Source organism: Pantherophis guttatus, chromosome 10 (assembly GCF_059756535.1).
Source record: "Pantherophis guttatus breed Tessera chromosome 10, ASM5975653v1, whole genome shotgun sequence".
Taxonomy (NCBI): Eukaryota; Metazoa; Chordata; class Lepidosauria; order Squamata; family Colubridae; genus Pantherophis; species Pantherophis guttatus.
The window spans coordinates 1,051,699-1,068,966 of NC_142072.1; the positions used below are offsets into that span (position 1 = coordinate 1,051,699).

Consider the following 17,268-nt stretch of genomic DNA (forward strand, 5'->3'; position numbering starts at 1 on the left):
TGCCTGTGGCAGCCCTTCCACCGGGGCTTGTTGTTTTTGCAAACGATTTAGCTTGGCTGATCTTTGCTTTCGGTTTCCTCCCAGCCCTGACAACGATCAGTGGAAACCGGTGCAGATTGTCACAGCGCGTCGTCACACACACAACAACACACGCACAACACACGCTCCTGATGAGCCCAGCAACAGCAGAACAAACTGTTCTGACCTGGGAGGAGGAGAAAAAAAAACCCCGAAAAGGAAAGGAAAGGACTGCCCGGGGCTGACACAGCCTCCCTCCCTCCCTCCCTCCCTCCCTCGTCCTGCACACAGCGCATCGATGCTGCCCCCGCCTGGCGCCAAAGCCAGCCTGCCTGGCCCTCCAGGGCTCAACCTCTGGCTCCCACCCTCACCCCCTTAGTAAGTAAATGGCAACTGGCTGGGTTTGGGTAGAAGTAGAAGTCCACTGAAAACCATTCATTTAGTCACCGAAGTTGCAATGGCATTGACTTGGCGTAATCCTAGGAAGGGAGGCCAACAGGAGATCCAGAGTGGGGAAATGGGGAAAAAAACCCATGCTGGAACAAGGCAAATCTCCCCAGGCTTTTGTGGGCAGAACTTGCAGCGCCCCCCCACCCCCCCATGTCATCAGCAGTCAAGTCACAAACGATTCTCCTTGGTGCTTGTGGCTGGTTTTACGGCAAGGGGCTCACAGGTGGGTCAATGCAGGGGTGAAATGTAAAATTTGTTACTACCGGTTCTGTGGGCGTGGCTTGGTGGGGGGGGAATGTGACTGGGTGGGCGTGGCCTTTTTTTTTTTACTTTTATAACCATTTTTTCTACAACCTCTTCGGCCAAAGAGGTTGTAAAAAAGAATGCTTTTAAAAGCCTCTGCTGATCCCAGCTGAGTTGCCTGATCGGCAGAGGCTTTTTTTTTCTTTTAAAACCATTTTTTCTACAGCCTCTTCGGCCGAAAAAATGCTTTTAATGCTTTTTTAAAATGCTTTTAAAAGCCTCTGATGATCCCAGCTGAGCCGCAGGATCATCAGAGGCTTTCTTTTTTTACTTTTAACAGCATTTTTTCAGCCGAAGAGGTTGTAGAAAAAATGCTTTTAAAAATAAAATAAAATAAAGCCACTGATGATCGCGTGGCTCAGCTGGGCATGGGGGGGGGGAGTGCAGGGATTTTTGCTACTGGTTCTCCGAACCACCTGCCGCCATTGCTACCGGATCGGGCGATCCAGTCCAAATCGGGAGCATTTCACCCCTGGGTCAATGGTACTCTTGAGGGCAGGATTCGCATCTGTTTCCTGCCTCAGCAAATGCCACTCTCTGAAACAAGGTTTCACCAAACTGGACAACTTTAAGATATTTGGCCTTCAGCCTCCAGGATTCTGGCTGGGGAATTCTGGGAGTTAGTCATCTCTTAATGTAGCCCAGTATGAAAAAAACCCGCTACTTTTAAGCAACCTCTTCTCCGATGGTGAAATCCTAATTTTTTTACTACCGGTTCTGTGAGCGTGGCTTGGTGGGCGTGGCAGGGGAAGGATACTGCAAAATCTCCATTCCCACCCCATTCTGGGGCCAGCCAGGGGTGGTATTTTCTGGTTCTCCGAACTGCTTAAAATTTCCGCTACCGGTTCTCCAGAACCTGTCAGAACCCGCTGGATTTCCCCTCCCCCCCCCCGCTCTTCTCCCCCTGAAGTCAAGTTGAGGAAGGCCAAGGCAGCGACCGGCTCTCCGCAGCCCTTTCGCTCCTCCGTGGAAAGCAGTCAGGCCCAAAGGGGGCGCTGCAGAGAGGCTGCAGGGACGGCGCTGCGGCACTAGATGGCGCCCCTGGCTTCCCCAACGCAGCCCGCTCAGATTTCAGCGCCGCCGGGGAGCATCTGCCCACCTGCGCCACGCGACCCCAACCGACCTCCCCGAAGACCCCGCGGCCCCCGGGGCCTCTCCAGCCAGCGGTGCCCTCGGAGTCTTGAGTCAGGGGGTTTCTGAGCCGCCCGACCCCCAGGGAGCCCCGGAGGGGCTGAAAAGAGGCTGGGGGCACTTCGGGCTCTTCCTCCCGCCAGAGAAAGAGGGAGGAGAGGAGAGGCGGGGGGGGTTAATTCCGAATTCCCGCGTGTTTTTCTCCTTCCGTTTTATTCTCCTGTTGGAGCAGAGGGTTGGACTAGAGGACCTCCAGGGACCCCTCCAGCTCTGTTCGTCCACCCAAATAGTTGCTCTTTTAAAAACAACAAATCCGGGCGTCACCAAACCGACCCCAACCACAGTCGCCGTTCGTAGCCATTGGCGGTCAGCTCTCGGCCTTCTCTCCAGGGAGCTGCAAGGGCATCGTCCAGCCAGTCTCCACAACAACCTGTTGAGGTAGGTCAGAGCCAGCCCCGACTCCGCTTCCTGGCTCTGGGAGGATTCGAACTCGGCTCTCTCTCCCCAGGTCCAGCAGCAGCCCCTGCCCAACCCGGCAGACGCGTCCAGCGGCCTTATCCGGCCCGAGAAAGAGGCCCATTCCATGGGGCTGGCAGGAGCAGGCGGCACACAAGGAAGGGCAGTGCCAGGCGCTCCCTGGCTTCTCTGCCCGGTGCAGCCGCGGTCAGTCGTGGGACAGCTCGAACTTGGGGAGGGGGCGCTGCTTGGGTTTCCAGAGGGGTCCCAGGCGGAGGCGCAGGGTGGGGGCGATGACCAGCCTCTCGAGCAGGAGGGCGCCCACGAACCACAGCAAGCAGTGCTCCAGGGCGATGAGCCCCAGGAAGTTGTAGTGGAAGTGGCTGTGGTCCCAGGGACAGGCGCCAAGGCAGCGCAGCAGGTAGCCGGTGCCCAGCTGCCAGAGGTAGATGCAGCCGGTGTAGAGGGTACAGCGGGTCAGCAGGCAGCAGTCCCCCCGCAGCTGCAGGTAGATGCCCTCCATGGCCATCCCGCAGGTGCCGTAGACCAGGAGGGAGCAGGCGCTGAGGGGCCCCTGGAAGACCCAGTCCTGGTCCAGGATGAGGACCACAAAAAGGATCTCGCAGAAGTAGCCGTGGATGGCATAGATGTATGTCCGGCAGAGCGGGCTCAGTGCTTCCCCGGCGCCCTCCATGGCTGGCCAGCTGCAGGCAGGAAGAAAAAATTGGGCAGGTGGGATTTAGCGGCTCGAGGGCAACCCACCCGCCCCTCTGCAGCCCCCCCGGTCTGCCCAACTGCCCTGGGGAATCCTGGGAGTTGAGGTCCACAGGTCTCAAAGGGGCCCAAATTGGAGACCCCTGCACTAAAAGCTTCGCCAATGTACTGACTTTGGATGGGGAGATGGGCGACATATCAATTTAATAGTCAATCAATCAATGGCGGGGCCACAGTGCTCAACATCTCACAGCACCTTCTCTGCTCTGCTGAGAGGTTCACCCAGCCTTCATGAGGACTAGGCACTTAGCCCGTGTTTTCCTTTTCAAAAAGATGTCTTGCTGGCAGAGATTTGTAACCAATGTACTCAGGGTTTGCAACACACAATGATCGGTTTGCATCCTTACCCTCCTTTACTAATTTATTACTTTTAGAGGAGGGGAGAGAAGACCCCCCACCCCCGTACCTTTCTCTTCCTTCCTTTTTACTCCATTCAGATTCACATCTGTTTGCATCTTGAGGGCTAGGGGCATGGGTCTTTTGTTGTTGTTTTGTTTGGAAACCCTGACGAAATTCTTGGGAGGTGGGGCGAGAGATCGAGATAAAGAGGTCAGCAGATCCCCAGATGGTTGGTTTTACCAGCTCAGGTTGCGGTGCAGCTCCGACTGGTTCTTCTGCCTCCTCCGGCAGCCAAGCAGGGCTGGGCTTCACCTGGCCTCCAATTAGCCTTGTGCAACTTGGTTCCTCACAACGCTCCCTTTGTACCTCCACAGGACAGTATTCCCCCTGCGGGAGAAAAGGTCTCAGGGTAGAGTGCCCCTGTATGCAGAGGCTCCACCAGCTCCTTTCAAACCCCTTCCGGTGGCTGCAAAGTTATTACTATCCCTCTACTTTTGGTGGCATCTCTGGAGTTAATCATGTAGTAGCTACTACTCCTTGCTTTATTGTCATCCTGTCCATCTCCCCTTTTCTCCAGCAGCTGGAGGTGGCTTACAGGGGTCCTTTAGAGCTTTCATTCCCCAACAACAACCCTGAGAGGTAGGCTGGGTTGAGGCAGAGTGATTGGATCCAAGTGTCATCACTATGGACGGGGTGGGGGGGGGGGCTTGAACCTACTCTAACCCTGCCATCCCCACGCTGCCCCGATTGTCAAAATGATCCCCTTGCCAACATTTCCAAGGGCCTTAAAACCAGGCTTTCCATGCCTGTACCTGGCAGGATAAAACCCGAAGCCTCTGGGTATCTGAAGAAGGCTGGCAGTGCCAACCGGGTACCCTCTGTATGTGCAGTATGGCCGTTCCATCATCCTCAGCCGGGATGGCTGTAGGAAACGGGGAGCCTGGGGAACTGCAGCTGAACCTTTCCAGCGGGCAGCCCTCTGCTTCCTCCGCCCTCCACTCTCTCTCTTTTTCTCTCTCTCTCTCTTTTGTTCTCCCCCTTCCTTCTTTCCTTCCTTCCTTTCTTTTTCTCCTTCCTTCCTCCTTCCTCTTTCTTTCTTTTCTTTTCTTTTCTTTCTTTTCCTTCTCTCTCTCTCCCTCTCTCCCTCTCCCCCACTCTTATCTCCTAGGCCTCCAAGCTCCTATGCGCCCATCGGCCTGGCATTCCGGCTGCTTTCCAAAGGAGAAGCCAGAGGGCTGGTCAGGTGCCAGGCTTGCTCTCCCCGTGCCAGCAGCAGTGTGGGGGTGACTTACCCTGCTGAGCTGCCCTCCGTGGCTTTGGAAGGATTGGACCAGCAAGCCGGGAAGCACCTCCAATGGCCTCTTCCCCGCCAGGAGGGAATGATGCCTAGGGATTGGAGGCACAAGGAGGGAACTCCTCTTTCCACCCCCAGCTTCCTCTGGCGAGGCCTCAGTTTCCCCATTGTTCTGGCAGGTTAATTAGAGCCAACTTTAGAGCCAATTAGAGCCGCCTTTGAAGTCAGGCTGAGGGGGAGGAGCAGGAAGCCGAGTGCGTCTCCTTGCCTACCTGCAGCATCCTCCAGAAATACAGGCAGTCCTCGACTTACGACCACAATTGAGCCCCAAGTTTACGTTTCTAAGTGAGACATTTGTTAAGTGAGTTTTGCCCCATTTTACAATCTTTCTTTGCCACGGTTTCTAACTGAGTCACTGCAGTTGTTAAGTGAGTAAGACGGTTGTTAAGTGAACCTGGCTTCTCCGTGGGCTTTGCTTGTCAGAAGGTTGCAAAAGGGAATCGCGTGACCCTGGGACGCTGCAACCGTCATAAGTATGAGTCAGTTGCCAAGCGTTCAAATTTTGATTACATGACCCTGGAGATCCAAAACGGTCATAAGTGTGAAAAATGGTCATCAGTCACTTTTTTTCCCCGTACCACTGTAACTGGGAACGGTCACTAAATGAACTGTTGCAGGTCGAGGACTGCCTGTACCTGGAGCAGGATTCAGGGGTGGGAGGGAGGGAGGAAGGCAGGTTGACCATCTTCCAGCTCTGCTGGCGGTCACCAAAGAAGCTGCTGCAGCTGAGGAGGGCCAGGGAGAGAAAGTCACTCTGTACTTGCTCAGAGGCACTCTCTTTTTCCTCGGGTTCAGTCTTAAAGAGCCCTGGTCATTGGTGGGAAGCCGGCCGTCGCTTTCAACCGGACTATGATGACTTTCCCTGCAAGGACAGCTTTGATGTGGATGTAGAAATCAGACCTTGTTAAGCTCAGTTCAGTTTGTCTGTTTCCTTATTAAATGCATACGCTGCTCTTCTGTCTGGAGGGCGATTCTCAGCGTCCTACAATGCAATAAAGTGAGAATATAAAATACGGTGATAAATACGGAAACAGCTCACAGTCCTCATTTAGCCCAGCCAGCCATTAATTGTTCGGGGCTGTGGGAACTAGTCTGTGGCCAGCTATAGAAGCTTCTCTTACAAACCGTGGTTAAAATAAACCACAGTTTGAGTATTGATGAAACCAGGCTGGCTTTTGAATAACTGGCTTGGGGCTCGGCGCAGGAGTTTGCCAGCCTTATTCCAGATGTGGGCCTTTTTGGCTCCTTTCTGTTCTGCAGCTGCCCAGCCACATCTGGCGCCCAAAGCTGACCTCTGAGAGGGTCTTTGGTGCCCTCTGAGCTTGGTGGTTTTCTGGCAGACATTTCACAACCCAGCTAGGTAACATCATCAGTGCTGGTGTAGTGCAGAAGAGAACAGAGAGCAATCCCCGCTCCCTTCCAGTACTGATGATGTTATCTAGTTGGGTGATAAAACGTCTGCAAGAAACCACTAGGCTCGGAGAGCACCACGGACCTCACAGTCCTCCTCCTCCTTGCAAGCCCCCCTCTCCTCTAGCACTGATGATGTTACCTAGTTTGGTAGTGAAACATCCGCAAGTAAACCTCCAAGGTCGGAAAGCCCCACGGACGCCCCAGTTCAACCCCGAGCTGCAAAGGTTCTCCTGTAGTTAGTCCTCGACTTACGACCACAACTGAGCCCAGAATTACGGTCAGTAAATTATTGCTGTCATTAAACAAGGCACCCATGCAACCTCGGCTCTCCACACGGCAGTCATTATGCGAAGCATGCGGTGCCGCCTCCCTTTGCCCCACGACCCTCCAAAAGACCCCCAAACGGTCTGGAATGGTGTGGAAACCACCCAGGAAATGCCTGGGGCGGAACCTGGGTGTGCCTGAAGCCACTCGGGCTGCGCCATGCCAGAGGGTTGGGTGGACGGAGCCCATCCGGAGTAATTACAAAACGGGAATCAGATACGCAGGCGGAGAATGGAGAAGAACTGGATCGACGGTCAGATTTCTGAAAACAAGTGGGAGGGTTTTATCAATTACGGTCCTCGACTTACAGCCACAACTGGGCCCAAAATTTCCGTGGCTGGGCGAGGCAGTTGTTAAATGAGTTTTGCTGCCTTTCTTGCCACAGTTGTTAAAGTGAATCATTGCTGTTGTAAAGTTAGTTACATGGTCGTTAAGCGGATCTGGCTTCCTGCTGCAAAAGGGGATCACATGACACCATCTTTCACACTTTCACACTGTCTGTCTGTCTGTCATTATCTATCCATCCATCTGTCTCTATCTATCTACCTACCTACCTATCTATATTTCATCCATCCATCCAAAGAATGATCCGTCCTGTTAGCTGTCTGGGCCTGTTTACGTGACCCTCAGCACTAAATTCTCTGCACTGGTCAAAAGTGCCCAGAGGATAACAATCTTCCCCACTGGATCCCTCCTGATCCCTTTGGAATACCCATCCCATCTCTCCCCGCCTACTTTCTGCCTGCCCTTCCACACCAGTTCCTCCTTCCCAGCCAGGGCAGGGATCCTTCCCCGGGATCTGTTCCCAGCCGTGGCTCTCCTGCCCTCTGTTGGCCGGCGCATGCAGTGCACCGGAGGGCCCAGGAATAGACAGACTTGGGGCATGTGCAGAGTGGATCCATCTCCATTCCATGCCCAATCACTCACGCATTGGGCTTCGCAAAGCAAGACTGAGTGAGGAAGTTTTTGGGGGACGCTAGGCTGAAAGCAGAGCCCCCCAGGAGGAATTGAACTGACCCTGCACGGAGGAAACTGCCACTAGCCAAACTGTCCACACAGGAGAAGGAAAATACCCCCAAATTAAGCTGTAGTGGATCCCTTCTCTGGTTACAATGCATCCTGGCCAGTCCTCCTGCAGGGGGATCACCCGATCCTTGTTTGCAAACCACCCACACATTTGGGTCAGGCTTAACTGAGCCAATTGAAGGCTTGACGATTATCCGGTCCCATGGCTGAGATCCACTGGAATGTCAGGTTAATCCAATCAAAGTTTTATTACTGGGCAAGGATCCTGTTCTCTGACCCCCCCATCCCCCACCCCCATGTCCAGAAGAGGCAAACACGAAAAGCTGAAATGCTAAAAGGGAACCAGGACAGATTTTCAGAGTTTGTCGAGAAGCGCAGAATTGTGCCAATCCAGAAAGACTGAAGCCCTTGAGTTACAACTATTCACTTAGTGACAGTTTGACATTAAAAAGTGACTTGATTGTTTTTCACATTTATGACCGTTGCAGCATCCCCATGGTCATGTGATTTAATATTCAGACGCTTGACAACTGGCTCATATATATGATGGTTGCAGCCTCCCGGGATCACACGATCCCCTTTTGCAGTCTTCTGTCGAGCAATATCAATGAAGAAGCCAGATTCACTTAACAACTGTGGCAAGAAAGGTCGTAAAATGGGCCGAAATTCACCTAACAAATGTTTTGCTGAGCAACAAAAATGTTGGGCTCAGTTGTGGAGGACTACCTATAAAAGGCAATAAAATTAAATAAGAACCTGCAGAGACAAAATTTGGCTCAAAGATGCCCTTTGGACACCTTTGGATGGAGGGGATCTTTCCGTCCGGCCACAAAGGGGCAGCGGAAGACAACACAAGCTGGACCTTCTTCCCTCCCAGCCTGGACCAGAAAAGAGAGGACCTTGAAGTAGTTTGTTTGGCACAGATTTCCATATCTGTTGTGCCTGAAGGGGGAAGTGTTGTACGTGTCTTTTCAAGAATAGTTGTTTTACCCAATGCTCAGCTTGGCTGGGAGCCCGTAGCCCGTAATCCTTCCTCCGTGTGCTCCAGTTTTGTTAACCTACCGTGTCCACCTGGCCAGGTGACGCCATGGATTAGGGAGGAAGGAGAGATCCCAAGCTGGATATTGCGCTGTGTGGTTTCTAAATTTATGGCTTGTTTGCATGAATCCTAGTTTGAAAACCAGTGTTTATTCCTAGCAGTCTGGAGCAAAGCCCAACATTTTTACGGCTCAGCCAGTGAACAGGGGTTAAACCATCATGCCTTAAAGCAGTGGTTCTCAACCTTCCTAATGCCGCGACCCTTTAATACAGTTCCTCATGTGGTGGTGACCCCCAACCATAAAATTATTCCTAAAACCATTGAAAATATGTGTTTTCCAATGGTCTTAGGCGACCCCTGTGAAAGGGGTCACGACCCACAGGTTGAGAACCACTGCCTTAAAGCATGTGGACTTCAACCCCCAGAATTCAGCTGTGCTGGCTGGGGAATTCAGGGAGTTGAAGTCCGCAACTCTTAAAGTTGCCACGATTGGATAGCCCTGCCTTAAAATTAAGCGTGAAGCTATTCCGGAATTGGGTCCCCACATCCTGCTAAGCCCAGCTGTGATTCATTTGGGGTTATCTTAGGTTGTCACTCAAACCAGCTCTACTGATTTGCAAACCAAGGTTTCTCAGGGGGCAAAGAAAATTCTGAAGGGAATTGCAAACTTTTTGGCCAAAAATTGTAGGCAAGCATCACACTGCCCAAAATGGTGGGTGGGACCAGGACCAGAACAAAACCTCAATCAATTTCCCTTTAATTAAAAGTCAATAACATGTCCTAGGGTTACTCCACTTTGTGGAGTTTTTGGCTTTTTTTTTTTGGAAGATTACAATCCAGTCCAAAAGTTTTGGACTTTTTAAAGGGAGGGCCTCCCCAATAGAAACAATATGGGTCTCCAAGGCAGAAATGGGGAGGGTCTGCTGGGCAGGAACAGGGTGTGGATCCCCAGGCCCCAGACAGAAGTGGGGAGGGGTCCCCTGGGCAGGAACTGTCCCCAACTCATTCCTCTTTGAGCGCAAAAGTGGCACGGGGCCGGAGGGGCTTTCTGGCACCGTCCACCCGGAGCCGCAGGACGTTGCGGATGACCAGGGTCTCGAGCAGGATGGAGCCCACGAACCAGAAGGCGCTGTACTCCAGCGTGATCAGCCCCATGAAGTTGTAGGCGAAGTGGCTGTAGTCCCAGGGGCAGGCGCCAAAGTGACGCAGCAGCGCGCCCGTGGCAAACTCCCACAGGTAGATGCAGGCGGTGTAGAGCGTGGCACGCGTGGGCAGGCGGCAGTGGCCCCGCAGGCGCAGGTAGAGGCGCTCCAGCATCAGCCCGCAGGTGCCGTAGATGAAGGGCGCCCAGGCGCTGCTGCCCCCACGGAAGCGCCAGTCCCGCAGCACAGCGAAGTCCCAGGTGGCCGTGAACAGCACCTCTGCCAGGTAGCCGTGCAGGGCGTACAGGTACCAGCGGCCCAACGCGCTCAGCGACTCCATGGGGCTCCCCATAGTTTGGCACCTGCAAGGTGGGGGGAGAGAAGAACGGCAACGGTGAGGGGGGGGCGCAGTTCCACCATACAGGTAACCCTTGACTTTGGATCACAAGGGAGCCCAACATTTCTATGGGTAAGGGAGATGGTTGTTAGGTTTTGCCCTGTTTTACGACCTTTCTTGCCTCAGCCGTTAAGCAGATTGTTGTGGTTGATAAGTTAGTAACCCCGTTGTTAAGTGAATCTGGCTCCCCCCCGCCCCCCCATTGGCTTTGCTTGTCAGAGACCGCACAAGGGGAATCATGCAACGGTCATAACTCTGAGTCAGTTGCCAAGCGCCTGAATCTGATCAGGTGACCCTGGGGATGGGGCAAAAGGTCATAAATGTGAGAAATGGTCACAAGCAGGGGTGAAATGCTCCTGGTTTGGACCGGATCGCCCAATCCGATAGCGATGGAGGTGGGTGGTTCGGAGAACCGGTAGCAAAAATCCCTGCCCCCCCCCCATTGCCCAGCTGAGCCATGCAATCATCAGGCTTTTTTTTTATTTTTAAAAGCATTTTTTCTACAATCTCTTTGGCCGAAGAGGTTATAGAAAAAATGCTTTTAAAACCCACCCACCCCTCAGGAGCTAGCGTCTGAAGACTCAACTTTCAACAGGTTTTCCCCCCCAAAAAATTGTTTTCATCCTTCCCAAACCGCCTGAGCTGGGCCTGTTCAGGCATCTTGTGGCAGGGAGTTCCACTTGCCCATTAGGATTCCTGGTCAGCTTTTTCCTGGGAGCATCCAAAGAGCCAAACAGCCTCCAACCCCACAACCTGCGCAAGTTGCAGCCTTCCATACGAATTCCTTACCTCCCAGTGATGCTACAGGCTTTGGTTGTGTTAACAGACCCGCAAACGAGCCAGAAGTCCAAAAAGGAAGATCGCCACACTGCCACAACCCTGGAAGGAGAGGTCTCCCTGCGAGTAAAGCAGCACCAAGTTTTGTTTTGGGGCGGAGAGGTCTCCGGAGCCTCCCTGGTCCCACAGAGCCGGTCCTACACCCTGTTTGGTGGGTGAGTCACCTCCTTGTTGGGGCCTCCGTTTCTCCGTCCCTGGAAGTCACAATAATCACCTGCAGCTCACCTGGTGAGGCCGGGGTGGTTCAGCCGGATGCAGGAAGCAGCATTTCCTTCTTACCTTTCGTCTCAAACTCGTAACCTCCAGGGATGGAGCACCCACAAATAGTTTTTAAAAGATTTGTAAGTAATTTGGCAAAGCCACTGAGTGTCCAGCTTAAAGCCCAGGTCACCTGGCATGATGCCACCGAAGCCCTGGTGCTTTTGGGCACATCCTGGCAGGGGTGAGGAGGACCCGCCTCGTTCCTTATTCTGTGCACTTTGCCTCTGAATTTCTGCCCCAGCCCTCCGGGCTTCTCTGGGGCAGCTGGCTTGGCACTGCTTGGTGTTTTCGTTCTCTCCAGCCAGACTGGTAAACAGGAAGCCTAACCCCAACGCTAGCCTCAGCCCTGACCCTGGGCACCCTGTGGGCTTCCTGCTTACAGGTAGTCCTCCACTTACGACCACAAACTCTCCGTTGCTAAGTGAGACTTGCCCCAGACTTATGCGAGTTTTGCCCCATTTTACGCCCTTTCTTGCCCCAAGTTGTTAAGCGAATCGCTGAAGTTGTGAAGTTAGGAACACGGTTGTTAAGTGAACCTGGCTTCCCCATTGACTATGCTGGTCAGAAGGTCGCAAAAGGGGATCACATGACCCCGGGATACTGCGACCGTCATAAATACGAGCCAGTTGCCAAGGAGAGCTAGATGTCTGAATTGCGAGGTGTAAGTCCGGAAGGGTGGCAGCTCAGGGCAGAGTGCAACTGTGGGTCAAAGTGGGCTGGAGAGGACAGGTAAGCCTGGGAGCAAAAGAGGAAGAGAGGCACATCCTTACCTGGCGGTGGTGCTAATTTTGGCCAGTGCAGGTGTTGAATTTTGTTTTAAAACAGGCTTCGGGGAAAGGCTGGGAGGCGCAGGGAATGGGACTGAAATTTCAGATTTTTTCTTTGCTCTGAAGGAACGGAAGGAAAGGGCTGGGGGGGCGTCTTTTAGGGCCCTGTTGCCAGGGAGAGAAAAGGGGGCTTTGGGGCACTTGTGGTCTTGGCCCACGTCAGCCCTTCGAGGTAGGCCAGGGCAGGAAACAGCCTGGGCTAGAAATATTGGCTCTGATCCAAATGAATCACTGAACCCAGACTTCTCCCTCTAGGAGTCACATCTCTCTGGAGGAGGCTGGGATGACGGGAAAGATGGAAGGATGGAAAAGAGGAGGAGGAGGAGGCTGGAAGAACTGAAGGACCCCATTTCCTTTGGAAGGAAGGGAGGGAGGGAGGGACGAAGGAAAGGAGACGGGGGGAAGGAAAGAATGAAGCAGAGGGAGGGAGGGAGGGCGGAAAAAGGGAAGGAAGGAAGGAAGAAACTAAACTACCTGTATGTGTCTGTGGAGATTCTCCGTCATCCAGGTCAGGGTTGTCTCCAAAGGTGCTTCTTCAAGAGGCAACTGGACTTTCTGGTTTTTCTTGGAAGGTGTTTCGCTTCTCATCCAAGAAGCTTCCTCAGCTCTCACTGGATGGTGGAGAATGGAAGGATTTATACTCCTTGCAGACAGACAGAATGCAAATGACCAGAATGCTGTCCTTCCATTCCCCGCCATCCAGTCAGAGCTGAGGAAGCTTCTTGGATGAGAAGCGAAACATCTTCCAAGAAAACCCAGGAAGTCCAGCTGCCTCTTGAAAAAGCACCTTTGGGACTACCTGCATATGACTTTTCTTAATGCCTGCATCACCTGTCCCAACAGCTTTCCAGTTCATCTGCACTCCTTTTAAATTGCATCACCCGTTCACCACCCTCAACGATCAAATAGTTTTCCAGTTATTAAACAGGCATTATTTAGAACTGTGTATTTCACTGTCAAAATATCCAATAAGCTGCATGGGTCCTCCCTCACCCTGTGCAGCCTGTTTTTGGGGTGTGTCTGTGTCTCTTTCTCTGGGTCATTTATTCTTTTCTTAAGAAAATTTATAAGGTCGCCCGACTCACTTGCGGTGACTTCGGACAGTTTACAGAAATAGGACCTCAAAGATACGGAATTTGTGGGTTGTTTAATGGCATCCTGATCTCGTGATCTTTACGGTGTTGTTTGTGTAGATTTGCCTCAGGAGGTGCTTCAGTTTGTACCTCTTAGTCATATAAATGGGATTATTGGGTAGGATTTCCCTACTGACTGTATTAATCAACTTGAGATGGAAACACTCAAAATTATAGGGCAGGGATCTCCAAGCTTGGCAGCCTTGTGGACTTCAACTCCCAGAATTCCCTAACACGAATGCATCCTTTTTGAGGTGAATGCCCCTTTGTGGCCTGCTTATTCTCTCACAATCCCTTCCTCTACAATCTCTCCGCTCTAGATGGGCAGGAGAAAAGAAACAGGAATGGCTGGTTGGAGAATTCTAGGAGTTGAAATCCACAAGTCTTCAAGTTGCCAACAGCGTGTTATCCTGTTATAGGATAACATCTAAAAGGGATTAAATAATTTTAAATACTCTCTGGGTCCTGCTCACTCCAGGGATGCCTCCCCACCTAACCTGTGGCATCCCCCTCCCCAAAGCTTTAAGGGCAGTCCTCCCCAGCCCCTCACCCTTAATCGATTTTCTTTTTTGGTTCCATAGGGGGGCACATACAGAGTGGGCTAATTAGGAGGACTGATCAGTGGGCCCAGCGTTAATTGTAATGGATGGTGGAAAGCTGGCGGGGTGAGGGGGATCCATGGGATTTATCGGTGACATAACCGGATGTGTTTTCAACCTATTGGGAAAACAACTTTTTCCTGAATGCATTGGAACCAGGATTGTGAGTTTCGCAGGGTTCACTTTTGGCAATTGAGACCCCTGCCCATCTATCGGGGGTGAGGGGGCTGTTTCAGCCTCTCCTTAAAGATCTTCCAGGCAAGCCCAGGCGTTGTTCACACACACACACACACACACACACACACACTCCTCTGAGTCACATTGTGGACTGAGATGGGCGATTTCTAAATTTGACATAGACATAAATAAAACTAAGAAAGTTCTCCACCTATAAAGCTTTGTGTTTTTCAAGCTTGGCCTCTTTCAGATGTGTGGATTTCAATTCCTAGGATTCCCCATGTGGGCTGGGGAATTCTGGGAGTTGTAGTCCATGCATTTTAAAGTTGCATGACATCTGGGGAGTTCAGCTTTGTAGTCCACCCTCCTTAAAAGTACCCAAACTTGAAAACCAGCTCTAAAGCTCTCCTGGACCAAACAGAGGTCCTCAACTTCTGATGGTCCCAAAAATTGCGCCTGGAATTGCCCTGAGGCTGAGAGAGGAGGAGGAGGAAGAGGAAACTCAGACCCCACACCTTCCACCTTGCCTTGGCAAAAAGCCAGCTCCTTTGCCTCAAAGCGATTCAGACACTTGAGTGGGAGCGTTGAAGGAGGGCCAGAGAGCCCTCACCCGTCCTCGAAGCTCTCCACTCCAACCTCCAATTCCTGGTTTTTGGAACCCCCTCCACAAACTCCAGCTGGGTCCGGTTTCCTAGACCACGATCCGCAGTTCACAGGTGGGGCGATCATTTGGTGGCATTGCATTTTGCATGTTTTGCACTCAAACCAAGGAGCCGCATTTGGGCTTCCCACGAGATGCTGACTCGCCCTGTGTACTACTGAGCCAGGATCCTGGTTGCTGCGCCTGGGACGCATCCTGGCTTGGTGCCTGGAACTGCAGAGAGGGCCCTCTTTTGCCTCTGAGTGGTGGGTGGGGACCACTCCCCCAAGTCGGGGAAAGGGTGGGAAGGATCCATCAATGTTATGGGATTTAGTTTACCTTCCCCCACACAATTTGCATTGCTTTGCAGTGCGGTGCGTTGCGTTGTGTTGCCTTGGTGGTGCTGGGCTTATTGTTCTTTATTCTTTTATATTGGGGTTTTTAATTGCCCGTAAACCACCCAGAGTCAGTCGGGGGGGGGGCTTCTAAATAAAACAAATAGAATAAAAATTGCTCTATGTTGCATTGTGCTGCATGCAGATTAGAAAAACCATTTTGAGCCTGGGGAGGACCCCATATGAAACCGAGGGCCCCCTACAAATTCTCCCCCTCTCTGATTTATACCAGACAGACAGCAGCTCTCAGATTTGAAGGTGAAAACTTTCTCCCCCTGGAAAGCCACCACTAGGGATCTGCACCAAAACTCTCAAAACATCTGGAATTCTGCCCTCCCGGGTAGCTCTAGTGCTCTCCCACCTGGGCTCTTTTTCAAGCCCCAACCAAGATGCCAGCTGGGTCTCAAGCAGCTGGCACGTACTGAAAAGCCCCTGGCATGCAGGGTGGATGCATAAGCTCTTCTCCCTGCTTCCCTCCCTGATCCAGTTGGCATAGACCCCCCTCCAAGCCCTCCAGATCTTCCTCGGCTTGTGCCAACCTGCCCGGGCACAGCTCCTCCACTCTTCCCGTTTACCTGGCACCTGCGAGAGCCGAAGGCCAAGGAAGGCAGGCAGTGCTGAAAGATGCGCTGCCTCGGAGCACCTGGCATGAGGCTGGCACTGGCCTGCCACACTTGAACCTGGAGGGCAGAGGCGTTCCCTGGGTGGCAGGTGCGGTTTGGCAGCCCCAAAGGTGAGGGAGGAAAGGCCCCGGAGGGAGGGAAGGGCTGGGCACAAGAGCCAGACTATCCTGTGCCCAGCTGGAGCCCAGAATGACTTCTTTGGAAGTTTCTTGCCAGTTCCAGCAAGCTTGACTTGAGGACTAGCAGCTTGGTTCTATAAAAAAAAGAAGCTCTCTTCCCAAGTGGGCTGCTCCGTCACGTGGGGGTTTCGCACTTCGAGGGTGAGTCACCCGACAAGCAAAGTGAAGGCATCATTGGGAGCAGCAGAAGTGTCTCTTTAGAGCAGGGGTCTCCAACCTTGGCCACTTTAAGACTTGCGGACTTCAGCTCCCAAAGTTCCTCAGCCAGCTTTCCCCATGCGGGCTGGGAAATTCTGGGAGTTGTAGTCCATGCATTTTAAAATTGCAGCCAGCTTTGCCGGCTGAGGAACTCTGAGAGTTGAAGTCCACAAGTCTTAAAGTAGCCAAGGTTGGAGACCCCTGCTTTAGAGCTCATTCCTTGTTTTCTCTTGACAAAAATCCTTGGCATTGACACAAACCTTAATCTCGGCAAAAACCAGAATAAACACATATTCTTGCCTTCCGAACTTCTCCCACCCCCACCCCCAACCTCGGTTTCTGTGCCCAGCTTTGAATTGCAGTTGGCTCCCTCCTCTGGTATGGAAACCCCGGGCATCTTCCTAATTACGTCTCTATTTAAGACATCTGGGCTCTCCGCTATAAATCAAGATACTTAAGGCAGCCGGCAGCCATTGAATAATGGTGGGATTCTCACCAAATCAATAATAAAGGACACGCAGAACAAGAGAAAAAAAGGAGCATACTAATTTTATTACTTTTGTCCAGGGGTCTCCAAACTTGGTAACTTTTAAGACCTGCAGAATTCAACTCTCAGAATTCCTAGGCCAGCCATGCTATTTCCCCATGCTGGCTAGGGAATTGTGGGAGTTGAAGTCCACAAGTCTTAAAAGTTACCAACTTTGGAGACCCCTGCTTTAATCACTTGACAGGGAAATGGTGGTATATAAATTTAATAAACAAATAAATGAATGGAAAATATTATTTAGCAATGTCAGTGTTCTGGAATTTGGGAAGCATGCAAACAGGGCTTCCTTCTGGGGTTGAGTAGAGAGAGATGGTTAGGCTTTTGAAAGAGGGAGCTGAGTTGCTCTACATTATAAAGTGCTCTATAAACTAATTTATTTAACCGCCGCCTCTCGAGTTGTGTCCTGAGCTCAGTTCCCACAAGGGCCCTTGACGGTTCAGAAGATGCTGAAAGAACACTTGATTCGGCCACCGGGGTGGAAAATGTTCTCTGTTTTAAACCCCCCAAGATGTGTTAATTGTGACAAAGAGGCTTAAATGCTCTTGTGGCATTTAAATGTGGCAAAGCAATCACAGCCGGCCACTTAGGAGCAGGTGAACAAGGTGTAATCCCTCCCAGATTGTGCAATGCAAACTCTTGAGTTGGCCAACCGAACAGGCTCTCTTTATATATTCAGCTTTTTATGT

General features: G+C 52.0%; 3 protein-coding genes across 5 annotated transcripts in view; 1 reads left to right on the forward strand and 2 right to left on the reverse strand.

Moving 5' to 3' along the window:
• Positions 1 to 1,826: 1,826 nt before the first annotated feature.
• PLEKHG2 (pleckstrin homology and RhoGEF domain containing G2) overlaps positions 1,827 to 17,268 on the forward strand; it is a 59,185-nt gene continuing 43,743 nt past the window's right edge. The window contains exon 1 of one of the 2 annotated variants that reach the window (XM_087876476.1): positions 1,827 to 2,340. The gene's annotated coding sequence lies outside the window, so the exon portion shown is untranslated. The remainder of the gene's footprint in view (positions 2,341 to 17,268) is intronic. The other variant, XM_087876474.1, reaches the window with a different exon arrangement.
• Positions 2,494 to 4,916, reverse strand: LOC117677787 (transmembrane protein 229B-like). Of its 2 annotated transcripts, XM_034438231.2 has the most exons (3): positions 4,764 to 4,916; positions 3,539 to 3,858; positions 2,494 to 3,062 (listed from the first exon to the last, which is right to left on the reverse strand). In XM_034438231.2, the coding sequence occupies exon 3, from the start codon at positions 3,050 to 3,052 to the stop codon at positions 2,567 to 2,569; it is 486 nt and encodes a 161-aa protein (XP_034294122.1). In that variant the 5' UTR covers positions 3,053 to 3,062; positions 3,539 to 3,858; positions 4,764 to 4,916; the 3' UTR covers positions 2,494 to 2,566. The 2 variants fall into 2 exon arrangements, with proteins under 2 accessions (XP_034294122.1, XP_034294121.1); XM_034438230.2 differs by lacking the exon at positions 4,764 to 4,916 and having other exon boundaries at positions 3,712 to 3,798.
• Positions 9,525 to 11,060, reverse strand: LOC117677793 (transmembrane protein 229B-like). Its single transcript, XM_034438239.2, has 2 exons — positions 10,956 to 11,060; positions 9,525 to 10,131 (listed from the first exon to the last, which is right to left on the reverse strand). The coding sequence occupies exon 2, from the start codon at positions 10,119 to 10,121 to the stop codon at positions 9,630 to 9,632; it is 492 nt and encodes a 163-aa protein (XP_034294130.1). The 5' UTR covers positions 10,122 to 10,131; positions 10,956 to 11,060; the 3' UTR covers positions 9,525 to 9,629.